This window comes from Chrysochloris asiatica, unplaced genomic scaffold (assembly GCF_000296735.1).
Source record: "Chrysochloris asiatica unplaced genomic scaffold, ChrAsi1.0 scaffold00082, whole genome shotgun sequence".
Lineage (NCBI taxonomy): Eukaryota > Metazoa > Chordata > Mammalia > Afrosoricida > Chrysochloridae > Chrysochloris > Chrysochloris asiatica.
The window spans coordinates 6,504,020-6,526,151 of NW_006408600.1; the positions used below are offsets into that span (position 1 = coordinate 6,504,020).

The window sequence follows — 22,132 nt, forward strand, 5'->3', positions numbered from 1 at the left end:
TACCAGCCGCTCCGCGGGAGAAAGATGAGGCTTTCTACTCCCGTAAGGATTTACACCCTTGGAAACCCCGTACAGGGTCGCTATGGGTCGGAACCAACTCGAAGGCAATTAACAACAACAACAACAAATATGTAGCATATGCTGTGCATAAGGTCGCTGTGGGTCGGTACCAACTCGATGGTACCTAACAACAACAACAATATGTAACATTATTTTATGCAAATTAATAAATACTTTGAAATTAGCAGATATAATTCACATAAACACAATCTTTTTGAGGTCCTCAATAACATCTAAAAAAAGTGCTAAAATCACACAATTTGAGAGCTTCTGCTTTAAGGAGCTAAATTACAATTTTTCTGTATTGTATTGCAACATCTCCTCCTCCCCATTGACCTTTCAGCATCTTTCCTCATTTCCTGAGAGCAAAAAGAATGGATATGATGGAAAATATCCATAAAATAGTTTTCATTCTCTGATCCTACATAGTCCTCACTAAAGTAACCAAGGAAAAGTGATTGCTCCTTTGATGTTCTGTACTTGCACATATGAAGGGAAGGCAAGGGAAGTGAGAATGGTACTGTGAAACATGTACAGAAGTTATTAAGAAAAGGCTTTGTCGATTCTCATGCATAACTAATGACTATAAAATGTTTTGTTTTGCAAATAGAAAAGTGTTACATCCTGGCAGAAACAACCATTGTGCTCCTCTGGATCCAGGAGAAGCTGACTCCATTCTTGACAACAAACAGCATAATATCCTTAGCCTGAGCTTTGGTGGTGTGGCGGTTAAAGCACTCCACTGCTAACTAAAAAAAGTTGGTGGTTTGAACACAGCAGGAGAAAGATATGACAATCTGTTTCTGTAAAGATTTACATCTTTGGGAATGCTATAGGTCAGTTCTCTAAAATCATTAAGCATTGGAATTGACTCCAGGGCAGTGGGTTGGTTGGTTCGGTATAGCATTATTCTAGAAGATTTTAACCTGAATAATCAAAACAATATTCATAGCAAAATGTTTATCATTTATGCTCTTAAACCATCAGTCAATACAGATTTGATTGGAATACCAACCATTTAGCTTTGTCCTGGAGAAAGCTCTATGCCATGGCCAAAGGGTGCCATAATACATGTGCTTACCACAAAAGTAAGGAGCTCTGGTAGCGTAGTGGTTACGAATCGGGCTGCGAACCTTAGGGTCAGCGGTTCGAAACTACCAGCCGCTCCGCGGGAGAAAGATGAGGCTTTCTACTCCCGTAAAGATTTACACCCTCGGAAACCCTGTACAGGGTCACTATGGGTCGGACCCGACTCGATGGCACTTAACAACAACAACAACAACCACAAAAGTAAGGAGTCCTGATGTGACACTGTGGGTTAATGCTCTGGATTGCAAAGTCGGTTTGAACCACAAGGTTGGTGGTTCAAGCTCACCAGTTACTCCTTGGAAACCCTATACAGGGTCGCTATGAGTTGGAATCGACTCGATGGCATACAACAACAACAATGCATTGGAACTGACTTGATGGTGTTTAACACCATAACACACACATCACAAATGTATATATTTATCCAGCAGAATAATTCCATATAATCCATCATCACTAAAAAGTGGTGTGGCATTGTAGGATTAACACTGGATTGCTAACTGCTAGGTCTGCAATTTAAAAACACCAACCGCTCTTGGAAACCATATGTTGTTGTCAAGTTCCATCGAGTCGATTCCTCCCCATAGCGACCCTGTGTAGGGTTTCCAAGGTGCAGCTGGTGAGCTTGAACCACTGACTTTGCAGTTCAAATGACTTTGCTGTATGACACATTAGCCCACAGCGCCACACCAGGACTCCTCCTTGGAAACCATATACGGGGTCGCTATTATTCAAGACTGAATCAACGGCATACAACAACAACAAAATGAAACAAATAAAGCATCACTCAAATTATAGTTAATAATTCAACAGAAACAATCTCCTATATAGAAGGTAAATACGTATCTACTAAGCAGTATAAGGAGCCCTGGTATTGTGCTGTGGGTTAACGTGTTGGACTACAAATTAGGTTTGAACCTCAAGGTTGGTTGTTCAAGTTCACCAGCTGCTCCTAGGAAACCCTATACAGGGTCGCTATGGGTTGGAACCAACTGGAAGGTACTTAACAGTAACAAAAACATGCAGCATATAACACCTTTGGTACTTATCTCAGTAGTAAGAAAGCTATACTGTTTATCTGGCAGGAATACTTTTGTTTACTAAAGTGTTACTTCTAAATTTCTAAAAGATACAAAAAATATTTTTAAGCATTCCCCCCCTTCCCAGAATGCAATTATTTTTAAGTCAATTATAAGCCTGACTATGCATGTGCCATTGTTCAGTTCTGAGACTAACATATTATCTGGGCCTAGATGTGAATAAATTAGTTCTTAAATAGTTTTTGCTAGACTTAGCATACTTGTTATAAAGATATGGCTGGGTGAAATGTCTCCAACTCCATTTTTGCATATGACATGCAAGGACATTTTCCATTAACATCAGTGAAACATATGACCACATATTGATTGGATAAGAGATGCCAAAGGTGAGATTTAATTAGTAATATACTATCCTTCTGGCTTAAAATCAGAAATGGGGTGTGTGTCAGAGTTATATCCTGTCACCGTACTTATCCATTCTGTATGCCGATCAAATAATCTGAGAAACTGGACTGTATGAAGAAGAACGTAGCATCAGGACCAGAGGAAGACTCACAAACAATTTATCATATGCAGATGACACAGCCTTGCTTGCTGAATTTGAAGAGGATTTAAAGCACTCATTGATGAAGGGCAAAGATTATAGCCTTTAGTATGGATTACAGGTCAATATAAAGAAAACAGAAAACCTCACAAGTAAACCATTATGCAATATCATGATAAATAGATCGCATAATGAAGTTGTCAAGGATTTAATTTTACTTGGATCCACAATCAATGCCCTTGGAAGCAGTAATTAAGAAAAAAATGGCCTATTTATTGCATTTGGATAAATTTGCTGCAAATCTCATTTTAAAGTAAAAACTAAAGATGCCACTTTGAGGGCTAAAGTGTACCTGACCCAAACCTTAGTATTTTCAATTGCCTCATATGCATGTGAAACCTTGAAAATGAATTTGGAAGACTAGAGACTTGATACATCTGAATGATAGTGTTGGATTCGAATATTGAATATTCCATGCACTGACCAAAGAAGGAACAAAACTACCTTAGAAGAGGTACTTTCAGAATGTTCCTTAGAAGTGTCTCACAAACTTTAGCTATCTTATCAAGAGGGACATCATGCTTGGGTCAACAAAAAAGAGGAAGACCCTCAGTGAAATGGCATGAAACAGTGGTTATAACAATGGGCTCAGGACCTGGCAATTGTTTTTTCCTTTGTACTCAGGGTCTCTATGAGTGGGAACAGACCAAAGGACACCTAATGACCTAACAACAACCATCCTTCATTCAAGCGTTCAACCCTTGGAAAACAGGTAGACATTTGTCCACAAGTCAGTAGTTTTGAAGTTGTAAAGACTTCAAGAATACAACTTAGTCTTAAAAATTTGAAATGTACTTTGATATAAAAATCGAATCTAAAGTAGTAACCCCCCCAAATTACCATATATCATAGAAATAAATGAATTACTTTTTACTTTACTAAACAATTTCATTGTCCCGATGATTCTAATCCAGATTTCTATATCTAGTCATTTTAAAAACCAGCCATTCACAATTCATAAAAATAAAGTATTATATTTTACAAATGAAGTCATTGGCTAATATATTTCAAGTATTTATTTTTTGAAAACTGATCTCTCAGAACAAAAAAATATCAGATTATAGATGTTGTTGTCGTTGTTAAGTGCCGTCGAGTCGGTTCCGACCCATAGCAACCCTGTACAGGTTTTCCAAGGCTGTAAATCTTTACAGGAGCAGAATGCCTCATCTTTCTCCCACGGAGCGGCTGGTAGTTTCGAACCGCTGACCTTAAAGTTTGCAGCCTGAGATTATAGATAGTAAATTTTAAATAACTATTGTATCCTTTGAGTTTAAAATCAGATTTTCACTACATGGGTTTATACATTTTTTTTTTTTTACTTAAAACACACTGTTTCAAAGTATACATGTTTATTTTATAAATTAATTCATATTTTTAAAAAAATGTCCTGTCTGTTAAAAAATTCAGATATAGGTTTTCTTTTGCTAGATCTATATTTAAAGTAAACCTCATTTTATAATGAAAAACAAAATAAGTTGTTCTAGTAGGTAATTATTGGATTTTTTTACATAGGAGTATGTAAATTTTTCAGTAAGTGAAACTAATTTAAATTAAGACTATAAACAATTTAAATTGTCAAAATAACTACAGACTACAGTCTGCATCTAGTAACAGTTTACAAATTATATCCTTGTTGCATATAAACAACTAGTTTACTGTTTTATATTACAAAACAGTGAGAGAACAGACTTAGCATTTTGAAGAAATAATAACTAAAAAGCTATTGGGAAAAAGGGAAATCCTTCATCACCTTTAAAAGCTCATTCCCACCATGTTTTACTTTATCCCATTCAGTGACCTGTCTAGTATTATCTCTATATACCTGCTAAGTTTAACAAGTTTCAAACAACACATTGTATTTGTGACAGGTCAAAATAAACAGCAACTCTTATCCATGAGAAAAAGAAAAGTCAGTGACTTAATTACTGTTAAGTATTCTTTTCTTGGTAGGGGTGGGGGGAGATCCCCCTACAAAAATTCGTTTACTTATTGGTACTTGGTTTGTTGTTTTGTTTTGTTGTTTTCCTTGGTGGCACACAGTTGTGTTACTGAGGACAGGCCCAGAAAAGCATGGAGATGTAAATTTGCACTGTCAAAGCTGGGAGCTGGCCTTGTTTGTGTTAATAGTATATTAAACAAATAACTAAATTACCCTCACCTACATTTATGATTATTTTCAAATAGGCTGCATTATCTATTCTATGTCAGGATACACACATACGTATACACATATAATATTTGATCACTATAACTGTGAGCAGAAAGGTGTAACCAGGAATCTGTCCCCATTTTTTGATACAAGAACCTAAAAAACAAAACAAAAAAATCCTTAGGGATCAAAACTATAATCTTACTCAGTTTATTCAAAATGCTAGTCACAAATTAATTGTTAATTATAAATTCCTAAGTTTGGCTCTGTGTTGCCCCCCAAAAGGGCTTTGCTTTCCTTGCACTAAAGTGGAAGGCAGTGTCAGCCTCTGGTAGAAGGCAGTTCGATAGGGGGGTCAAGACTCCCAGGATTTGCCCAGTGGTGTGGTCACAAGAACACTGGAAAGTCACTCCATTTGTTTGACTTGTCTGCTCTGGGACACGCAGTCCCAGATGGTGATGCATCTTTCTTGGTACATTCGAAAAAACGCAGCTTATTACTGAACTAAATGTTTCTATTGATCGCCCTTGAGTCAGAGCCCACTGACCCCGCAAACCATAAGTGGCTTTAGCGCAGAACTGTCATTTCCAGGCAGCATGAGAAGACACTGGATTAGTCCCAGACACCTCACCCCAAGCATTCTTCCTCAATTCCTCCACCCCCTTGCCTCCCGGGCTCTGGCTAAAGAAAAGGGCCCCTGCCGCGTTCCCCTAGGCCCTGGCGGAAGAGGGAGCCGTGCGCTGCTGAGCCTGTTTGGACATCCAGGGTTGCCAAGAGCTAGCGCATACCCTAACCAGCTTGGTGGCCCGGACGCTAGGCGGCCAGAAAGACAAATGGATGTTTAGCAGCATTTCCCATTAAACAATAAAGCAAGTTGTAAAGCTTCAGGTACTGCGTTTGTTGTGCTGTCTGCTTGTGCTGTGGCTCCCGGCCCTGAAGAGTCAAGCGCAGTGGGCAGGGAGCGTCTCTTCGGCTGATCCCAGGGAAAGATAAGGAGCCGCCGAGCCACCAGCTCTGTCTAGACTCGCGACCTCACAAGTCAAGCGCCTTGTTTGGATTAGCCCTCCAAATCTGCCAACCTGATCAAGTCCTGAAAGAGAAGGGCCCAGTAACACCAGCTTCCCTTCTCCAGTCCACGACGATAGTCCCTCTTTTAAGGATGAAGGACTGACTTGTCCTCGGGAGGGAGTCGCGGGGCTGGTTAGACCAGTGTCCAGGTCCGCATTCATTAAACCCCCTCCTGACCGATTGCAGATCTACAATGCCCTCCCTCCTTTTCTTTCTGGCAAGTCTAGGGAAAGCCGCGGGGTGGAGGCAGTGGGAAAGAGAATCACATGGAAGACAGGCAAAAACAAATAAGTAGCCAGCTAATTAAATCCACAAATAATACCCCAAAATAAATACGAAGTTTTGATATATCCATGAACTGGAAAGAGGGTCCTAGGTGAGGATGATCAGCTCTAGGGCTAGAGTGGGATCTCTCATAGGGTTCCCCTATAGAGTGCTACAATGCCCTTTCTCCCCACCTGGAGAAAAGTAATCTTATCCCATATCTTTTTCCAAAATCTGATCGTCCCCTTTGGACTTAAATATTACGATTTTCTTTTTAGAACTTTCTTTATAAATGCCGAGTGCTTTTGCAAAGAGGTAATTGAGCAGAAATATTTCCAAAGTAAAAATTTAAAAAGTAAGAATCAAGTACAGTTTCAGGTGCAGGTACCAGGATGGCTGGCACTCCAAGGCACAGAAATTGTCTTCTGGAGCCAACAGTTTAAGCACCCTAAAAATTAAAGGATGTGATAATAACAATGCTCACAGCAAACAGGAAAGAACCTTCCCTCTCGCCCCTCCCCCTCTGTTGCTCCATGTGAACCAACTTCCCTGTCTACACTTCAGAAGTCTCTTAGAGGTGTGGAGAGATCCTCCATCATGACTTGGGACATTGTAAGCTGTGAAGTTTATGTTTGTGGCGCCTGGAATCAAACAGCCATTCAGTGGCTTGCTCTGTTATCAAGAAAACAACAATCAGTAAAGATCAGTAAACAGGCCAGGCTGCCAGCGTCCTGAATTAACTTCTTGCATTTTAGTTGAAATCACTCACTCCAACTATATAACTTTCTTGTTAATATTTTAAATATTTAAATAATTTAAGGCTTTGGACCACTTAGAAAGTAATACATTTTAAATAAAGTCAAAAAAACAATACCTTCACATTTTTTTCTCCCAAATCCCCAAGGAAAACTTCCCTTGCTTTGTTTTGATAAAATCTTTAATTGTTGATTAACGGATGGAATGTAAATAGTTCTTAATGAATAGAAATCAAGCATAATTTGGATTAAATCTCCTTTACCAAAATCGACCAAACTTCACAAATAAAAAAAACTTAAGTCCTTTCTGCTTAAGTAGTTTACTTATACTCCTATTAGTATTAGTGGTGAGATTACATGTCCAAACTGGCTGTGCTCCCTCCAAAGTTAGTTTTTGTTTGAACTCAGATTTTAAACTTTTTGTTTCTTTTTTAATAAAAAAGAAAAAGCTCAATAAATCCACATGGGATTTACAAAAGCTCTGTTTCAGTAAAATCGATCCTATAGCTTAAAAATCCAAGGTGCTAGGGAAATACAAGGAAGGTATAGGTACCCAGAAGCACATGGGCTGGTAGTCTAAAGATGAAATAGACCAGAAAAGAGGTCAACACTATGTGTCTAACAAGTTGATCAGGATGAATAGTTACAAAATATCACGAAGTCATCTATCTAATCCTGAACTCCAAAAAAGTTGTGAATGAACAAGTAGGAACACACATCCACACAGAATCCCAAATAACCAGAAATGTGAATTCACTGGAGAATTCCACCTAAAAGTAACCAGAGGAACAGATATTAAAAGAAAAAAAAATGCTACTATTCATAAACAACAGGAAGGAAAAAAAAAACCCTATCTGTAAGAGTACAGATATTGATATGGAATCCCTGATTTAAGGGGAGTGTCTTAGAGGTTTTTAGTTGCATTAAATCTTAGCTTGCAGAAGCTGAAGGAAATGAGTCATAATGTCCAGAAGGAAGAATTCAGAGTAATAAGGGGCGGGAGGATCAAAGATAATAGCAAACAGGAGGAATTGCATTACAAGAGCAGAGCTCAAAACTTGGTCTCCAGAGATGTGCAGGGGGAAGGAGAGTGTGGGCAAAAGATGGTTTGCAAACAAGAAGACATTTCAGCTACACATTTTAAAGCACATGCTGAGGAGTCTAGAAGGGGAAGACACACCTTTCATATGAATAATACAAGAACTAGAATGCTATCGACCCATCAATCCATTTTCATCCATCAGGCAACAAATATCTTGAATCTAGCAATAGAAACCAAATCATTCATCACCCCCTCCCCAAATTACTGTACTTAAATTCAAGCTGTGAATTTCAGAATAGACTGACATCTATATATGTAAAACATCAACACACACATATGCACACCTAACCTTAAAAACGAAATGCCAAGATGAAAAAGCAACATAAAGACAAATGCTTCACTTAAGTCCTTCCACTGCATTCAAACCCGAAGTACTTTTGCTTTTTCCCTCCATTTCTATGGTACATTTTCAAAAAGAATCTGCCAGAGGTTGTGGCTGGGTCCACAGCAGGACTGGGTTTTCAGTAACAACATTTGCAGGCGATATTCACAACGAATGTACCATCTGTACACATGTTCATTAGCCCTTTTAGGAGTTCGGGTGTGGCTGCGGATCAATGCGCTGGACTGCAAGGTCGATTTGAACCTCAGGGTGGGTGGTTCAAGCTAACCAGCCTCTCCTAGGAAACCCTATTCGCTATGATTCAGAATGGGCACTTAACAAGAAGGTACTGTCCAGCGGAAAAAGGTGAGGATCAAGGAAAACTGAAAAGGTGGACCAATAGAAAGGGTGAACAGGAAGCCCAGAGTCAAGTCCGGTGGCAAGAGATTAGAGAGGAGGAATTAGGGAGGGAAAAGAAAAATAACACCCCCCTGCCCCCCAGATCCGTATGAGATAAGACATAACTCTTGTTTTTCTCAGCAGATGACTAGGAGCCATTATTACCACCAGCCAAATTATTACCCCTCTGTCAAGAATTAGACACAACAATCAAAGTAATCAACGGGCATGTCTAATGCACTGTAACATTTTCAATGCAAAGTTTGTTTTCTCTCTGCCCTTATGTTAGAGCCTGTAATTAACCCGTTATGTAGAACGATGCCAAACAAAAGCCTAATTGAGGCTCGCTTCCCGATTTACTGCAGGTTTCGAGCTGGTGAAATCGACTTGAGAGCTGGGAGACCAGGAGTCTTGTGCGTTCTCCAGCTCCCCATCCCTTCTTACTCCCCTCTCCTCCCATCGCCATAAGCACCCGCCCTGCTCCCTATCAAGGATCCAACGGGGTGCACACCACACAACACACGATTAAGGTACTTTAGCTTTTGTATTTATTAAGATTTGTAGGATACTTAAAACGGCATTACACTCACGCATACAAACGAACCCATTTTCCAAAGAATCAGAGTATCACCTTGGGGGTGGAGGGAAAAGTGAGAGGGAACAGGGTGTGACCCTAAATCATAACTTTACACCCGCGAACCATGAAGCACACAGTTTCCGGTAAGGGGAGAGCTATTACCCATTTCGAGCATCCCTGGATTCTGGCTTTCCTCACAAGAACGAACTACTGCTAAATACCCGTGGGAGAAAAAGGTCTCTCCCAGAGACCCTGCCCGCACAGTTACAACTGCAAAGCGTACAAGTCCGCCTCCCACCCAGCAAAATAGGTGGTTTCCCAACAGAGCACAAGCAAGCCATCTTTCTCTGCACTAGCCAGTCACCCCTCCCAAGGTTTTTGGAATTGTTGGAGAAGGGAAAGTGAGGGGAAGGAAGGGAGGAAGAAGGTGGAAGCGGGAGGAAGAAGCAAGAAACCACATACTGGCCCACAAGCTCTCTTGGCTGGTTCCTCCAGCGCAAAGAAAGCAACATTTCTCAATTCGCTGACAGCCGCCACTGGTAAATAATGGTCATACCTCACTGACTAGGCAGAAAGCCTCTTTTAGCAAGAGCTTATCCTTGAAATATGGGTCACTACAACAATCCTGAACAGGCGCTTTGGTATAAAGCACATACTCTTGAGAAAATAAAAACGGTGACTCAGAACCAAAACCCATAGTAAGCTGGTCCCTCTTTTCTTATTTGGTTTGGGGAGGGAGTAGGACAGGGCAGAAGAGGAGACTGGGGTAAAGAGAGGTAGGGGGGACAGAGGATGGCATCTCATTTTCAAAAAACCAGTAGCATTATCACAGTTTAGTGCTACCAACAAGCTTTGATCCAACTACTTAAATCAAACATTGCAAGGTAGACCATAACTACTTGCAATAAAAGAGCACACTTACTGTATGTCAGTTTATCCCCTGATTCACATGCAATCCTTAATTTCAGACATTTTAACAGTTTACTTGTAAACATATAAAAAGAGGGACCTGGATCATTGCACTGATTTTTTATCTATGCCAAACGTTTATTAGTGAAATAGTCCTGAAGATATAATTCTACATATGGCGCTTTTCATTTCACATAATATTTAAGAAAAAAAGACAAAACACATAGACTTAGACATATAATTCAAAGACCACGGTACAACCTTTATCATTTTTTTTTTTACTTCAGCAAACAAAAAGTTATGTCAAATGACATGAAAAGTGGCAAGTCTTCTGACAATAAATAATAAATTACTTTATAATTTTTGCAATGCAAGAGCAAACAAACAAAAAAAAAAAGTTTCCTTTTTTTCCTCTTTATTTCCAGAGAGAGAAAACAGTCATTTTAACCAATAACTATTAACATCTTTGGGGGAAAAGTTCTTGGACAGACACAAGTCAAACACAATCCCGAGACGCTTGTGGCAAAATAGAGGTAACCTTGTTGCAATGCTTTATAAATTGGTTTTTAAATCTGAATTCAAAAACCTTTAAAGTCGCTTCAGACTTCTTGATAGAGGATGGATCTCAAAAAAAAAAAAAAAGAGGGATAAGAGGCAAAAGTGAAAAAGAAACCAGCTTACAGGACATGCTAAGAGACCCAGGATTTTATTTAACCCTTTGTTAAAGTCAACTAAAAACATAGCAAACCAACGTTGCTCCACCTTCTTGAAAAAGACTCTTTCAGCCAAAGAGGCCAAGTTTCTCTTCCTGTTCATTTGCTGGAGCTCCTGTTTGGCAGAGCAATGAACAATATTGAAACAGCACCATTCTGATTAGGATAGACTAGAAAAATCTCTATTTCTGCTCTTGTCTAGATGTGCAGTGAAATGAAAATGCTTTTTTTTTTTTTTTTGAGATCCTTGAATATAATTCCTCTACGTTTTAAAAAACATCTTTTCTTTTTCAGTACTCCTAAGATCATTGGATAGCGTATGATGGGTTTTGGATTTTGTTTGCTGTTTATTTTAATTCTAGTAAAATCCCATGATTGTCTTCACAGTGTTGCTGCCATATCACCTTGTCATTAAAACAGACTTCGTGCATTTCATGGAGCATTCATTTCTCAATTCAGTTTTCATTGACTGGGTCGTTAAATACTTTTGTTTCGGAGTTCAACATTATAATTTCCCACTTTCTCCAACAGGGAGAAAATACATGTAAATGAATGTTCCTCATGCCTCAATAGGACTGGCTACCATGCTGTTAGGTGTATCTGGGAGCTGAGAGGACATCGATGCCACTTCACTGCCAGTAGAATTAGAGCCCGGTCCTCCTTCTGAAAAATTGACCTGCATGGAAGGTGGAGAAATGAGTCAAGGAGGCTGCCTACTGTGTTCAGGAAAGGATTATAAAGGTGTCATCTGTGTGTCTGTATGTGTGACCGTTTATATAATTAGATACACATCCACTATCTAACTGCATTTTAACACACTTATACAAAGCTTATGAATGAGAATAATGAGAAGAAAGCTTCTCACTTTTCCAACTTCGAAGGGATCTCTGTTTTACTCAGACTGAGTTCCCAAGGTTATATTATTTTAACTTATTTAAGATCTCACTGTAGAATGGCATCACACCTTTATCATGAATGCCTGAAATAAAATTACCATGCTGGATATGTGTTGCTCTGGGAGCAGACAAATTCTCAGTCTTTAGGCCTCAAAGCTCTTCCTGATTTGGAAAATCCATAACATGAACTCAGATCATGTGAAGGGCAAGTCAGAGGAGGCTCAACAGAACAATGATTAACTCCTCAAAAGGCCTCTCAGGGTAAGCTTTCTTCCTTGTTGGTCCTGCTGCTTCTCTGTTCTTTCCCTTTCTCTCTCTTTAAATCAGGTTCTTCTTTCCAAGAAGAGACCCATATATTATAACATCACCACTTTATAAATATTTGGCTTCCTCTTTTATGCAAAAGAGTATTGTTGCTGTGAACTTTTTCCTGTGCTATGCTCCCCATTTTCTCCACTGCTTTCATCTGACACTAAAGTTTCAGAAGATGCAACTATATGGCTGTCTTGAGACCCTCCCTTCACCTTCCTTCTATATGCCAAGTTTTACTCAAACAATTTAGGACAGACCTGACTTTAAAATAAAACACAAAGTTTGTTTCTTCTTACCTATTAAATATTTTTCCCTTTGTGAAGTCAAGAGACTTCTCAAATCTGCCTAGCCTCTAGACTGCTCCACTTAAGAAGCCTAAACCTGAGGCTAAGCCCTTTTAATCACTTGACCCATGCCAATTACCAAACTATTGACATTGAGAAAAAAAAAATGCCCTCCTGGTAAATGTGAATATGTGAAGCTAAACCCAATCTTTTGTGTCCAAAGGAAGGAGCAGGTTTTTAGAATAGATCTTTATGTTTCAGACGACAGTCCTTATAAAACAAAATGTTTACTTCTTAAAAGATGAAACATGAATACAGTATATACATACCATATTACAAAGAATTCATATTTAATTTAAAAAATTTACCTGGAGCCCATGAACAGCCAAAAGGTGGTTTACTTTTGTCTTCTCTAAGTATCTAAGGCATTAACACTATAGATTTTCACTCTGTCTCTGAGTAGATCTCATGCTCCTTTTGCCACATAGTATGTGACTATAAATGACATTTGAACTCATATTGTTAAAAGTGCATAAGCAGTCCTATATTTTAGATGAAATATTCCCCAAATGGGATAAGCCTGACAAAAAATATTAATCATCTATTTGAATTAATCGAACTTTTTCTGGATAGATTTGGAAACGGCACCTTTTGATAATAACATCATATATTATAATCACTTTGATTAAAGTTTTAAAATAGACTGTTCTCTAGTAACTTTCTAACTTTCTGTTGTTGTTGTTGTTAAGTACGGTTCTGACCCATAGTGACCCTGTATAGGGTTTCCAAGGAGCAGCTGAGCTTGAACCACTGACTTTGTGGTTCAAACTGACTTTGCAGTCCAGCACATTAACCCACAGAGCCACACCAGGACTAATTACTGGTCAAAATGCCAAGGTGATCTCTAAGGTCCCTTCCAACTCTAAAAATCCAAGCTGCATGAGTCTGCAATACTGTCCCAACACTGCCCACTTTTCCATTCATGTTTATCTAGTTAGGCACCTTGAAGTGAATCCCTCAAATTCAACTTGTGTCGTTCAGTTATGCTGGCTCAAGATAGGTTTAATTCCCCTCACTCACCTTCCTTCTCTCATTCACCACACCTTCTTCAACTCTCCACAACCCTGAAGCAAGGGAAGCACACTCCCAATTCCCCCCAGCCCAGCTTTCAGCTTTCTGGCATTGAAATCAGAATCTCCTCTCCGTGGGAATTCAGCCTCCTCAGACTGGGAGCTGACACTTACCAGTTGCTGAAAAGCAGGCTGATCTATGTCACTCTGCAAAGCGAAGTCACTCAGTACTTTCCAAGGTGGTTGGTAACTTTGCACCTCCACTGGGTTAGCCTGTAAGCCACCATCGTGTCTCTCTGGACTGGCAGCCACCATGGGAGTTCCTGTCATCCCCTGGATATTCTGTGAACAGGCCCCCAACAAGTCCAACATGTTAATGAGCAAAATCCCTCCCTCTGTTGTCTGCAAAGGCTAAACAAATAGACTCAGTTATTATCTTATCTATATAGTAGACTTTATTGACTTGCTTAAGCTGCTGCACCTATGGATATTAGCTGGAGTTCAGTTTTGTTTTATTGCATTTTGTCTTTCTGCTTCTGAGGACTGGAAGATTAGGTCTACTTGGAGCTTACTGAGTGAGCCACATTTCCTAGGACTTTCTTCTTTCTTCCTACATTCACAGCTCATCACAATTCCTCCTTTCTATGTCCCCAGCTGGGAACATTCCAAAAATTAAAAAAAGCTGAGGTAGGCTGGACCTCTCTTACATTTCTAGACTCAGTGACTTTCAGGGCAGTTTCAGCTAATTGTATATTCTTTTCCCAGAAGCATCCCATCTACCTGTACTGCCCTCCTCTCCAAAGCTTGAATCTGGCTGTTGTTTTGCTGATTATGCACTAACCAACTTAGAAAGTGCCCTGGTCCAGTCCTGGGCATCTGCCAAGTTTAGTGATAGCTAGTTTATGACATTTAAAAATAGGGGCAAAGCAGTAAAAAGCAAACAAAAAGAAACTCTTCAGCTGCACTTAACTAGGAAGCCTGGAGTGGAAGCTGTTGTGGGCCTAGGGCAACAGTGTGAGGAGACTAGGCCTCTATGAAGGTCTGGGCTTGACTTTGAAGGGCAGGTGCCCTTATTTCAGTGACTGGGTCATCTTGGGGGACCTGAAAAGCTGATAGCTTAGAGGTGCTGCCTGCCCAGGGCCATGCCATATGGCAGGACATGGCTAGGTACCCCAAGAGTGACTTATCCATGAAACCCCAGATTTATACCCAAACCTAAGTGTGTTCGTTTCTTCCTCTCTGGTGGCCTGAACTTTGGGAAAAGTCCGGCCAGTCCTAGGTGTGAAGCAGATAGAAGGGTTCCAGGAGCCCTCCCAAAAGGGCCAGTCAGAGAGAGAAAGGGGTGGGAATGTGGCTACTTCCATGGAGCTAGGGGCCCTTGAGACTTGCTCAGCCCTGGTCAGGTGGCCTGGAGCCTGTAGCATCTCCCACCAGGAGAAGAACGGGAAGGGAGTGGGAAAAAAAAGATGCAGGGCCAGGCTCCTGAGCAGGATTGAAAACAGCCACCTGGAAGGTTGTGCACTGGCAGGCACCTCTTCTACTGGTATGCAGTCCTCCCACACCCATAACCCGGACCGGATCCCCAGGGCCACTCACAGTTTTGTCATTAGGCTGCTGCTGCTGGAGTTGCTTCATCATGATGCTCCGCTTCTTGTCCTTACATCGCTTGTTTTGAAACCAGACCCGGATCACACGGGGGCTGAGGCCTGTCATCTCCACCAGTTGCTCCTTCATAAGTGCATCGGGCCGGGGGTTGGCGGCGTAGCAGGTTCGCAAGGTGTGTAACTGTTTCTCATTCAGCACTGTCCGCACACGGGTCGTCTTCTCCGGTTGTTTGTGGACGTGGGGCCGCAGGGCTGGCTGCCTTGCAGAGATGGGCTCAGCTGTGGGGCAAGGGATGCAGTGAGCTCAGACCGGTTGCCCTCCCGCCACCCATCACGCACGGATAATGGCAGTGCTTTGCAACCTTCACTGACAAAGCAGGGGGTGGCAGAATGAGAGAAGGGGAATAAAAAGGACAATGAAAATCTTACACTCTGATCTGCAAGTAAAGGTCAGTGCTGAGTAATCTGGGTTTGGAGCACAACCTCTCCTTCCACCCTGGGGTTCATGTCAACACAGCTAAGGGGCACATGTGTCCTCCGTATCCTCATTTTCTGGCAGCAGTGGGGGCAATGGCATTTTCCACTTTAGCTCTTTTCCTCCTGGTTTTCCTCCTACCCGACCCTGCCTAGGTTACACCCAGTCCCCCCACCTCCAGATGCTGCAATTTCTCTTGGGGGAGCAGCCCAGAGGGTACAGGGAAGGAATCATAGAGCATGCCAGTGTCAGTCAGAGGCACTATACTAGCTGGGATAGCTGCAATAGAAGTAGGGCAATCCTGCTACAAAGCCTTGAACTAAGTCCAAGAAGACAGTTCTGTCAAGGGGCTAATGAAATTCAGTAATTCAGCCATCTTTCCAGTCCCTGGCCTTATAGTAATAAATCTATGAGGATGTTCCTGAGATGGGCTAATGCAAAGCAAAGGAAAACTGAAAGTCTGTTAAGCTGTTTCGTCTTCAAATATATGACCCTTGGGAAGTGTTCTATGCCTGCCCCTACCCCTCACCCCCCTTATTTCTGCCTCCTCTGTGTTTCCCACAGCAGGTTGCAGGCTGTACACGGACTGTACAAGACAGGAGTTGCCACCTCTGGCTCTGCCCGGTGAAAGCTAGTCACAAATCCCCCAGGACAAAGTTCTTATGGCTGCCGGTAAACAGAGAAGGAGAGCATGGTTTCCTCACCTCCAGGGTTCAGTGAGAATTGATACTTTAAAACTGCACTCATGGCAGATCTATTAGTGTCCTGAAGGCAGCTTTGGGAACCTTGTTGTCTGCCTTTTTACCCAAGCAGCAGTCTTGGCCAGGCTTTCTTGGTTTCCCACTTCCACTCTTGGGGAAGGAGACTTCCTATCTGTAAGTACAGACCCTGTACCCTTCAGGATCTCTTACAGCCCGGGGAAAACCAAGGAGGTCAATTTAGAGTAACAGCCATGGTTCTGAAGATGAAATTCTCACCAAATCACTGTGAATAAATGATTTTAAAAGGCAGGTTCCCTTTAAAAGGCAATTACTGCAGATTAGCGTGTTGACAGTCTTACATTACAGCTCTTTGTGTAGTGGCCTGCAGTTATTAAATAACTATCTTTTCAGGCCAGGTTTTCTCACAAAAATGATGAAAATAAATTTTTAAAAAGTGTTTTGAAGTGTGGAACAATTCTCAATGAACATGGATTTGGGAGGCCACCTAAACTTCCTGCATTGGGTTAAAGGAGGAAGCGCCACAGCTCCACCCTTTTAATTAGGCATCTGCGAGGTTACCTGGCAGGGAGGTGAAGCTCATTTTCAGTAAATCATTTTTTGGGAGGCCAAGGTGAAGTGAAGTACCGTTTGGGCGTGTGTGTACATGTGTGCGCAAGTGGTATACATTCATGTGTACCCATATGTAGACAGAGACGTGTAGGTGTATTGGGGAAGTCATTGGAGACAGTAAGTGCATTGAACTCTGCTGCAAAAGGGTGAAACAGAGCAAACAGCACACAGAAACACTTCAGTAGCGTCGCCACTGTGACTGCCCTGTGGCTACTTCGGCGGCAGCGGCAGCAGCCAGCGGGAAGCAGGGGCGGTGCTGGCCTCTCTGGGAGCCCGCCTCCCCCCGGCGGGCCTCCCTTAGGGCCAAGGAGTACCTGCCATTTGCAGTGGCCGCGCCGGGTGCAGGGGGCTGAGCGGGTCACCGGCGCCTAGGCTGGCTCTTTCCACCACGTCATGGTCCGCACGACAGAAGAGCCCATCCTCCCGCAGCGCAAACTCGTCCCCAGGAATGAGCTGGCGGCTGCAGGCCACGCAGCGGAAACACTCAATGTGGTACACTTTGGAGCGGGCGCGCATCACGAAGTCATTCTTGCTGAAGCCGATGCTGCACTTGGCGCATTTGATCCCGTACAACCTGCGTAGGGGATGGTCCCGGGGAGAGAAGCACAGGGAACAGGGGTCACTTCAGGCGGGCACTGCTTTGGCCCAAGATCACTGGTGACCTAGGCCGCAATGCCTTGAAACACTGAAAACAGCATTAGCAAACAGAAGCTGGAATGAGGGGTACGCCGGAAGGTCATGGACAGGGCCAGCTTTCTTTATCTTTTCCCCTTCTCCCTTCTTGGCTCCCTTTCTTCCACCTCTTCGTTGAGATAAACCACAGTGTCTCAGGACAGCTTGCTCCAAACATGGAAACTTGACTGACTGATTCCATGTTCGAAAACGGGGCTGCTGCTTCTGACACTGGTATCAGGGTTGCCCTTGCTGCTCTTAGCAGGAGACCAAGGGGACTCCTTGCCTACAGAGACCCATACTTTAACCTTCTTGTCTTCTGCTCTACAAAATCCTCTGAAGTTACATCAAAAAGTCCTTATTAAACAAAACAAACAACAACAACAACAACAACAACAAAACCCCAGATAGTTTGGGGGAGTAGGACTGTCAACCCACTGGGTTTGCAAACACACAAATGTGTAAAGGGAATCCACAGAAAATGAAACTTCTGAGGGCTTCCAGATGCCCTTCTGCAATACCAGCACATTCTAGTTTTTTCTCCAATTGAGGATTTTTTCCTGGGGCAACAATACTAAGGGCAAGTTTCTTCTCCATTTTCCCCTTGTATTTATCTATTTGTATCTGAGCCCTGACCAGCCTGAAAAATGACAAGATCTCTTTCTTAAATTTCTTCCTCACTGCTGACCTTTCTGTACTAAGGGACAGAAAAGGGAGGAGGGGGGAGAAGATGTTAATTCCTGCAAACAGAGAATTGAAGAGAAGACCCCAAAGGTGAAAGGCATTGGGAACAATGTTTCTGCTCTTACAACTACAGGAATTCAAAGAGACTCTATATCCACACATGCCAAATACCAACAAGACAGTTTGAGAGTTTGGAGAGAGGTAAAAGGGGTGTCCTTCTAAAATGTATCTAGAATTAGACACATGTAGGTTTGTGTGCATTTGAGCAAAACACTATCTCCGCAGGAGTCAAGATACTCCTGGAGGTGCGAATTGTGCTCTCCCTCTCCAGAATCTTGGGTTCAACACACCAATCAAGTAAACAATGAAACCGGCTCCTTTGTCAGAGGTTAGAGGTAGATTCAAAAGTTATTTTCCCTCCGCCTCCTCAATGTGAGATCTTCCATTTCATAGGATGAGGACTTTACTTTGCCTGTGACCAAACAGTTTAGAAAATCCCTCCCTCCTTTCTCGTGTACCCCAACTCCCCTATTTCCTCCCACTCTTCCTATACCGTTTCTGAAATTAAAAAACAAAACTCCTCACACTGCTCAGTTTTGTCTACAAAGGTAGCAGTCTCCATTTCATGCTTTAAAAATAAGAAAAGGCTATATATTAGGTGATCTTGAGAAAATGGTGCCTGCATATTGAAAGAATGCCAGAATTTTAATACAGGTTTCCAGAAAGATAAATCTTATGATATACAGAAGTCAATTAATTGTTCATTATCAATTGGGATTTAAAAAAGATAATATTTTGCTATTTTTATCATAGTTAATAGAAAAAGTGTTATCTTTTCTGCATGTTAAAAGAAGTTTTGCTTTTTAATAGAAATTCCACTAACTTCCTAATACAGACAAAGAAGTTTCTGACATACATACACAGGTCAGGAAAAAAAACCCACTGAGATTAGCAAAGCCTTACATTTAGATGCAGAGTAAATTAACAACAACAACAAAAAAACCCCGAACATCTCAAAATGTTCCTATGTGGATTATAGTCTTGTCAGTATGGGCAATTCACTCATTTTATCAGTTACCAGATTTTAATGTGAGAAAGGAAGCTGTTCAATTATCTAAATATACCAATTGTTCCTAGACAGATGATGGGCAATTTGATCTGCTCTGTCTAATTCATCAGCTCCGATAAGATAAGAAAGAAAAGACAGTCAGATGTCACCAAAGGGTTAATATTTAAAAAGATTAAATTTCCGGTCTTTTTGCAAGGAATATTTGGGTTTGTTTTTTAATTCCCCAAGAAGGAGTTGATATCAGAAAAGTAAAACGGGCAATGCCTCTACTTGCTATTTCAAGTACTTGGAAAAACTTTTATTTTATCTATTGCATTTATACTTATGAATAGTATGTAAATTACTAATAAAAAGCAAAACTAAAACCACTGAACTGTACAATAAGAATTGGATTTTAAGAGCTGATAAAGTCAGATTTATCCATCTTAGGAGGGCAGGAGGAAAAAATTTGAGTATCACACATTCTAGGAATAATTAAGCAAGTCTCAGCACCACACGTTTTATGAAAACCACTGTAGGTTTTTTTTTTTCCCCTATCAAAAAGTAAAATGAAGAGTACAGTTTGATTTACGAGTACACAGGCTAACTTTTGCATGATGGACCCCAGGAAGGCAAACTGCAAAATAAAACAAAAAACAAAGCCCAAAGTCACAGGAATCAGATATAAGGGGTGAGCAAGATGGGGAAATATCACAAAATTAAAGAAGCAGTACAAATAGCATACCTGATATAATCTCTTTTACAGTAGGTTTTCCCATCCCTAACAAAGCATGTACAGCTCTCGTCCAAATACTGATTACACTCTGCACATTTCAAACATGCCGCATGCCATTCCAAATCCGGAGAAACCCTCAGAATATACTGATCGTGAATTTGATTGCCGCAACCAACACATAGGGAAATCAGACGTTTTTCTGAAATGAAAATAAATACATGATTGACTAACCGTTTACTTCCTACGGAGATAAACACACTTTTAGTGTCGTTCTCTTATAGGGCGTACTCTGGGAGGTTCCCCCCCCCCCTTTTTTTTTTTTTTTTTTTTTTTTTTTTCTTATAAAGTATTGCACTTTGGGATGGTAATTGAAGTGTGCCATCAAAACCTTGACTCATTTTTAAAAGGAGGTGGAATATATGTAAAATCCTATTTGAATAGTCTACATTTGTAAGCTTAGCACGCAATCAAACCCGCTCATTTTGTATTTCTTCCCCCTAACCCCCCTCTTTGCCATAATCATTGGGAAAGATTATGGATAAGTCAAGTCAAAGAAAAGGTTTTGACTAGAAGCGTTAAGTGAACGCAGGGATGTCTATATTTTCCATGAAGCACGTTCTTAAATAGCACATAGGACTGGATATAGTTAGCAAGAGCAGATATCAATACAGTTGTCACTCGTTCTCTTTTGCAAATCTAATGCTAACTCCCATCTCCGGGTATTGTATGTGCAGGCAGACCTTTGCAACATAATAAGCTTTTCCAAGAACTCAGGAATCCCTAGGAGGTAACCACGGCTTAATTTCAGAAGGCTAGGATTTTGGAGGGCACATAGACGAATTCAAATACAAGGTAAGATCAGTTTCCCGAAGATCAGAACCGACAGCAAGCATGCAGGCGTGGCTTTAACAAGAAAAAGCCACCTTTTCTCTATCTCTAGGCAAAGACTGCAACTCCGAAGAGCTTCTTGATACCCGTGCCTGAGAGAGACCCCCGCACAAGAGAACATCACACCGAGCCCCACAAGGTAAAATAGCCTCTTACTTTTTGGTGGATCTCCCATGTCTCCCATATCTGTAAGAGGGAGTAATGTCCACAGTGAAATGGTGGTTGTACTGTTGGTGAACAGCCCACAGAGAGGAGGCTGGAGCTGTGGCTAAATGGGAAATAGTGGCCCCTGGGGTTGCCAAGGCTGAGAGAGCCGCTGCCTGGCTGTGCCGCGCCCTCGCGGATCGGCGAGTCCAATTTAAGCCGGCGGAGTTGGCGGAGCGGAGGCGCTGCGGCGGCGGCGGACTCGGAGCGGCTCGGGCACCTCTCTTCCTTATCTCTTACTCAAACTTCTCAGCTCCAACTCAGCTCCATCGCCATTGGTCTGACGCAGCGCGCGGGGACGTCAGGCGAGCGCTTCGCCCATTGGCTGCGGGGTGCGCGGCGCAGCTGTTCTGATTATCATATTTCAGCCTCACTGCCGCCGCGCGCCACTGACCGCTTTGCGAGCCCGAGGGAGAAGATTAGGGCTCCTGAGGCAACTTGCTCCAGGCTCAGGCTGCTCTCCCCTGACGCTCCCGCTACTGGGCTACTCGGGCTTTTGGTCTTCCTCACCTTTTCCTCCTTTTCTCCTCCTCCTCCTCTCCCCTCCCTCTCTGCTTTCTGGCCGCGCCGCCACTGCCCTGGCTTCTTTTCCCGCAGCTCCTCGGCCTTACGCTCCTGGGGTACCCGCAGTCCAGCTAGCCGCGGTGCATGCGGGGCTCACTTTTCTGCCGCCGGTGGCGAATGTCTGGTGGGTAGGTCTTCCTGTTGAAAGGGTCCCTCCCGGAATCTAAGCAAAGGGGACGTGGACCAAGCCATTCGGTTCGATTTGGTCCTGCGCTTTGACGCACTGCCCCGGGCGGCCTGGCCCGACTTGACTGCCGGGGAGGGTGAGTTCCCGAACTGGCGGCGCGCTGGGAACTGCTCAAGGGAAGAAGAA

The 22,132-nt window shown here is 42.1% G+C and overlaps 1 protein-coding gene across 1 annotated transcript; it reads right to left on the bottom strand.

Moving 5' to 3' along the window:
• Positions 1-10,455: 10,455 nt before the first annotated feature.
• LOC102824101 (insulin gene enhancer protein ISL-1-like) lies at positions 10,456-21,801 on the bottom strand. Its single transcript, XM_006865745.1, has 6 exons — positions 21,208-21,801; positions 20,173-20,362; positions 17,338-17,597; positions 15,210-15,496; positions 13,788-13,955; positions 10,456-11,727 (listed from the first exon to the last, which is right to left on the bottom strand). Exons 1-6 carry the CDS (start codon positions 21,233-21,235, stop codon positions 11,611-11,613), a joined length of 1,050 nt encoding a protein of 349 aa, XP_006865807.1. The 5' UTR covers positions 21,236-21,801; the 3' UTR covers positions 10,456-11,610.
• Between the last annotated feature and the right edge of the window lie 331 nt (positions 21,802-22,132).

Bases quoted from the DNA above. Each gene is read 5' to 3' on its own strand.
- LOC102824101 (XM_006865745.1), bottom strand. From the start codon at position 21,235: ATGGGAGACATGGGAGATCCACCAAAAA. The intron at 15,497-17,337 runs GTACTCCTTGGC...CTTGCCCCACAG, and splicing joins GCGGCCACTGCAAATGGCAG to CTGAGCCCATCTCTGCAAGG. The intron at 13,956-15,209 runs GTGAGTGGCCCT...GCCTGTTCACAG, and splicing joins AGCAGCCTAATGACAAAACT to AATATCCAGGGGATGACAGG.